General features: G+C 47.4%; 1 protein-coding gene across 1 annotated transcript in view; it reads left to right on the top strand.

Moving 5' to 3' along the window:
- Positions 1-6,000, top strand: part of NF1 (neurofibromin 1) — a 79,946-nt gene that overhangs the window by 69,303 nt on the left and 4,643 nt on the right. The window contains 4 exon segments of the mRNA XM_017821605.1: positions 183-283; positions 956-1,098; positions 1,738-1,784; positions 2,475-2,691. Of these exon segments, the coding sequence (XP_017677094.1) occupies positions 183-283; positions 956-1,098; positions 1,738-1,784; positions 2,475-2,691 (508 nt within the window).

Here is a 6,000-nt window from a genome sequence, read left to right as displayed (position 1 = left end):
TGTGCCAAGTGCCAGGCACTGCTGGGGTCTCTCCCTGTGCCAAGTGCCAGGCACTGCTGGGGTCTCTCCCTGTGCCAAGTGCCAGGCACTGCTGGGGTCTCTCCCTGTGCCAAGTGCCAGGCACTGATGGGGTCTCTCCCTGTGCCAAGTGCCAGGCACTGATGGGGTCTCTCCCTGTGCAGGCCACGCTGGTGAAGTACACCACGGACGAGTTCGACCAGCGCATCCTCTACGAGTATTTAGCAGAAGCCAGTGTTGTCTTCCCGAAGGTCTTTCCTGTTGTGTGAGTACCTCTCACGTGTGGGTTATGAACTGCAGGCTGGCCATGGCTGGTTTGTTTTGATTTTCCCCCCAGGTGTGTTTCAAAGCTGATTTAAAGCCTTTTGTAGGTACTCTGGGTGTTATTTCTTTAGATATCTGTTGTAGTTTTGCTGGAGCAAATACGTGTAAAGGAAGCCCAACTGTCAGAAATTAAGGTGAGCAGATGAGCACCATTTAAAGGAATGCTGCCTTGTTCTGGCTTTATAAAGTGGTGGTCAAAGGCCACCCAAGTTCTGTGAGTTACTGAAACCACGATTGTCAGTAACTGGCATTTGCCTTAAAACCCCCAGCGTGGCAGAGACCTGCAGGCAGCTCAGTGGGACAGAGCTCCACGGGTTTAAAAAGCTGCTTTGGGACTGTGGCTGACAGGAACACAAATCCAGTGAAGACTTTTTGCTTTAAAAGAATTAAAATATTTGCAATTTAAAGTGCTAGGGGAAGGCTTTGATGGTTTATATGGTTATATTGAAAGTGCTGCCCTTCGTTAAGAGTCCTCATGGAACACTGGGAATTGTGTTCTGGAATCACTGAGGTGTAAAAATCCCACCTGAACTGCTGGTTACTGTAGTCAGTTTGGAACTGCAGATTTATTTTATTTAATGACCAGAAAATAAGCCACTTCTCTTTTCTTCAGGCATAATTTATTGGACTCCAAGATCAATACCCTTTTATCGCTGTGCCAGGATCCAAACTTGTTGAATCCAATCCATGGGATTGTGCAGAGTGTTGTCTACCACGAGGAATCTCCACCCCAGTACCAAACATCTTATCTACAGAGTAAATATTTTCCCCTTGTTTTCAAAACTGCTGTATTTTGAGTTAGATTTACTACTGAAAATGTTTCCAAATTGCAGCCCTCCTGGACTAGTCAGGCAGGCTGGTGTGGCACCTCTCCAGCTTCAGGTATCCGAGGAAAAATAAGAGTTTGCAGATTAAAAATAGTCCTGACATGAAATATTAGAACTGCTGCAGTTGTGCACCAAATATTAAAAATATTTCACTATCTATATGAGTAAAAGATGTTGAACCTCAGGAATGTGTTTCCTCCAAGCAACTTAAAGAAACACAGAATGTGAATGGTGGTGATAGATGATGAACTTTGTTATCTTCATTACTTAGGGATCGATTTAAGTACTGGTAAATTCCTTAGTGTAATGTTTGGTTTTCAGTGCCCGAGCTCACTTGAACTGTGACACTTAAAACCTAAACATGTTTTTATGGTCCTTAGTCAAAAACTTTCCAGGAAGATCTAAGAAGCAGGTGACAGTTGAGAAAAACTTCAATGCTGACAGAATTTTGGAACTGAGATGTGGAATCACGTGGCCAATTCACCTTTGAAAATGAGGGAGCACCCTCTGGTCATTCTGTGCCAGTGAGAGCTGGGCTTTGAGGGTCATGTTCCATTTGTTGTTGCAGGTTTTGGATTCAATGGGCTGTGGAGGTTTGCTGGCCCCTTCTCCAAGGTAAGAGCTCTGTGTGCTCAGGAGTGTTTGGCCTTTCTGGGGCACATTGGTGCTGCAGGAAAGATGCACATAAACAAGGCACAGGATTGCTCTAAGCAAGCAGAAAGCTGTCAGGCTCACTAGTTGGGCTAAAACCAGTTGTGAGCCTGCAGCAGGGGCTTTGATAGACTCAGATAAACTACCAGAATTGGGGAAAAGCAGTCAGGTGTGTAAGGGCACCTTTTCCTGCTCCCAGGGTCACTTTATTACATGTATCTTACAGTGTAAAGGGTTAATTTGGTAAGAAAGATGATTCCTTAAGGTTAAGTTCCGTGTCAGAGCAGAGCCAGTGGAGCAGTGCCCGTGTGCCCACCCATGCCAGGGGGAAGGGGCTGAGCAGGGCAGTGGCCCAGGGGCAGAGCTGCCAGGGCAGTGCCAGGTGGCTCTGCAGCTCAGTCCCTGGGGGAACAGCCCCCCTTCCTGCCCCTGGGCTCCCACACTGAAGTTACACCTACAAGTGGTCTTTAATGTGCACATTTAGATTGATCTGAAAAAGACCACAAATGAGTTTTTACAGATGCATCAAATGCTGTTTAAAATTTCCAGGCAAAGCAGTGGGATTGCAGCGTGAGCTCTGGAGCAGAGCTCAGACTGACAGGAAAGTACAAAGAAAAGAACAATCTTTTCTTTTTCCCCACCCATCTCCCACAGCAAAACCAAATCCCAGACTATGCTGAGCTCATAGTGAAGTTCCTGGATGCCTTGATTGACACGTACTTGCCTGGAATTGATGAGGAAGCCAGTGAGGAGTCCCTGCTGACCCCCACGTCTCCGTACCCCCCGGCCGTGCAGAGCCAGCTCAGCATCACTGCCAACCTCAACCTCTCCAACTCCATGACCTCACTGGCCACTTCCCAGCACTCCCCAGGTCAGTGGCTGCTCTGGGACCACCTGGGTGAGGGAAGTGGGGGAATTCCAGGTTTGGGAGCCAAACACTCTGTTGGCTCTTTGGATGTGTTTGTGCACCAAACATCGGTGCCTTCCAGAGTGAAATGAATATTAAACTGTTCTGAGCTGTTACCCCAGCTCACATGCTGGCTTCTATCCAGCACAAAAGCTGTCTCCCAGGTCACTCCACATGAAGGGAAGAGCATTAAGGGCATCAGAACAGACAGCAGCTCCATCTTCATGTGGAACATGTGCAGCAGTGAGGGCTTGAAAAGGAATAAATATAAACATGTAATCATGTAATTTGCAAGGAGAAAATGCTGATCTGGGCACTGCAAGGTAGCACATGTTGGGAAAACTAATCCCTAAGTGTGCCATGCAGAGTGTGCTGGGCTGACAAAGCTCCAGCTGACTGTGTGATCCAAGGCCAGTGCCCACACAGCAGCAAAGGAGTTGGACTCTGCCTCCAAGGAAGAAAAGAGTTCATGTGGATACACGAGAAAGGGTCAGCTCAGAGTGGTGGATTGCCAGAAATATGCTGATGGTAAAGTGAAGGCGTGTGGGAAAAGAACAGTCATCCAAGGCAGTAAATGGATAAAATCACTCAGCTCCTGTTAAGGGGAAAGGGGAATTGTAAGGAAATGCAGAGGTGAAATTTAACAGCAAAGGTTTACAGGGTGAAAATAAATGAAAAGTAAAAATCACTCAGTATAGCAGCATAAGGCAGAAGAAATTAAATATAGGAAGAAGATGGAATTTATGTCAAAGAAATCTGCATGAAGACTTCTTGAAGTGATTTTGGAGGGGTGGTTCTTTCTTATACTGAGGAAATCTTTTCTTTGTCATAAAAATTACACTGTGAGATATTTCTTAAGGGATGATTTAGCTGTTGCAGTTCTAAATAGATGCTTCAACCAACTTTTTATTTCTACTTCATTTCTAAGCCCAATGGGAGCCCAGAAAGCCCTTGGATTGAGGTGTTTTGGGTTTTTTCACTTTCTTGCTCCCTGGTTTCTGCTCCCTGCACTGAGCCCTGCTGGGCTGGGCTTGGCTCTGTGCAGGAATCTGCCCTTCCAGGGGCTCCCCTGGCTCTGGACACTGGGATGGTTTGTGTTCAGGGTGCAGAGGTGCAGCAGGGGTAAGACAGGGCTCTGTTTGAATGATTTGGGAATGGGGATTTCTTTGGGAACAGACCTTGCTGTCAGTGTGGAATAAGGACATTCTGGGCAGCATCTTTCTGTTTAGGACATTGGTGGCAGCTCCAGCAGCTCGTTTCCAAGGGTCAGGTGATGGTGCAGGATTGGGCTCTCTGTGAGGGAAAGAAGCATTTTGCTGTGTAAATGTCCTCCTTCCTTCTGCCCCACTTTCTGTTCCCTATTCCTTTGCAAGCTGAGAGGAAGGAATTAATCCAGCCTGTCAAATGTTCCTTCCAAGTGCTGTGCAAAGACATGGCTTTTGTCAAAGGCTGGTTAAGAGTCTCCACAAATAGAGTTGGGAACTAGGGAACTCGTTCAGGTTAGTGGTGAGTCTGAAATGACACACTGATGACACACACAGGGCACTGTTTGCTTGGAAATGAGATGTAAAACACCAGTGAAAGCAGCACCGAGCTCCCTCACCACGCTGAGGCAAAGAAACACTTTCAGCCAAGTGAGCTTTTGGTTATGGTTACAAATATATTAAGTTGCAAATACATGAAAAATTCATTTCTTGCATCTGAAAACAACCAGGCAAGATCATTGTTTATGAATGTTTTGTCTGTCACCATCTCTACTCCTTTCCCTCCCCTTCCCCGTCTCATGGACATTATTCACTTACGTTTATTTCTTTCATTCTGTGTCTGTGAAGCTTCTCTGCCTTGCTCTAAGTCTGCAGTTTTCATGCAGCTGCCTCATCCAGGTACTCTCTTCTTTCATCATATTTGCACGAAATGCTGCTTGAGCTGTGTTAGGGTGGGGCTGTGGCATGAGGAGCAGTTACTGACACGGGAATGGCTTCAGCGAGCGCTGCACTGGGGCCTTTCCTGGGGATGCCAGAATATCTGAGGGTAGAGCAGAGAGAGAGCCAGACACAGCCTTGAGAACAAATCTGGCAACAGAGAGGGGGATGCTTGGTGTGGAAATCACTGTGCTGCACGTGTGAAGCTCGAATGAAACACTGTTTGGTGTGAGCTCTTTAGAGTTACCAGGAGTCAGCTCCAGCCTCAGTGACTCACCAGCAGACACGAGTTCTTTGGGCTGACAGCAGCAGGCAGAGGGGCAGGAGATGGGGAGCTCCACACCACTGCATTTCTGCTTTGTATGGAGAAGTAAGAGAAAGCTGCAGAGGAGGGTTTTTGCTCACACCGTGGGTTGTTCCTGTCCTCAGCGTAGTTGGGGGGTTTGTGCTGCTGCCCACACGAGGAGAGGAAGGTGCAGCCTGCAGCAGCCTCAGCCTGCAGCAGCCTCAGCCTGCAGCAGCCTCTGCTGGAGCCCTCATGCTGTCGCTGTGCCAAGTGTGGAGGGTGTTCTTTGTTCCCATTAATGCCACTGACAATCACTTTCCTGTATGGAATTGTGGAGATGTCACAGTAACAGGATTTTGTTCTAACTTTTGTATTCACTGTCAGACATCCTAATTCTTGCTGCTGATTGTACTTGTAGCCTCTTGCCTAAAACCACCCGTCCTGCTCCTCATTTCTGTGCTGTACCTGCCGTGGGTGTGAGGGTGTCAAACACTCCTCAAACAGTCACACTGTGACAGCTATGGAGCTGCTGCTGCAGGGCTGATTAACCCACAGCAGGGGCAGCAGAAAAAGGAACAGTTGTTTGGGAGCACATCTGCACTAACACAGCTCTTGGCTTTTGGGGCTTTGAGTGCCAGTGCCCGAAGCTCAGGGACAGCTCCCACAGCAGGTTTGGGGTGTTGTTGTCATGTCAGTGCCACATTTACACTAAAGCAGTTCATTTCTGAAGTTTGTTAGATGTGAGACTTTGAGCAAAACATAATAGTTACCTTGTCCTGCAGAGACCATCTGAAGCTCTCAGGTGTGAGTATGTAAGTTGTGCTCTCAGAAAGGGCACAAACCTCAGCCTGTCCCCCACAAGCCTCTTCCTGCCACCACTGGGGCTGAACTTGGGCAACAGCAGTTCTTGTGAGGAGTCCCAGTCTCACCTGCTCTGTGCCTGTTTCCTGTTAACACCCACCGTAGAAAACTGTTTCTTTACTTGTTAAAAGTTAATTTGATGGTTGGATTCGATGACCTTAAAGGTCTTTTCCAACCTTAACGATTCTGTGAGTCTGTGAATTG

This window comes from Lepidothrix coronata, unplaced genomic scaffold, assembly GCF_001604755.1.
Source record: "Lepidothrix coronata isolate B3197 unplaced genomic scaffold, Lepidothrix_coronata-1.0 Scaffold91, whole genome shotgun sequence".
NCBI classification, from domain to species: domain Eukaryota; kingdom Metazoa; phylum Chordata; class Aves; order Passeriformes; family Pipridae; genus Lepidothrix; species Lepidothrix coronata.
Note: the sequence above shows the minus strand (reverse complement) of the source record. Positions and strands in the feature narration are given on the sequence as shown.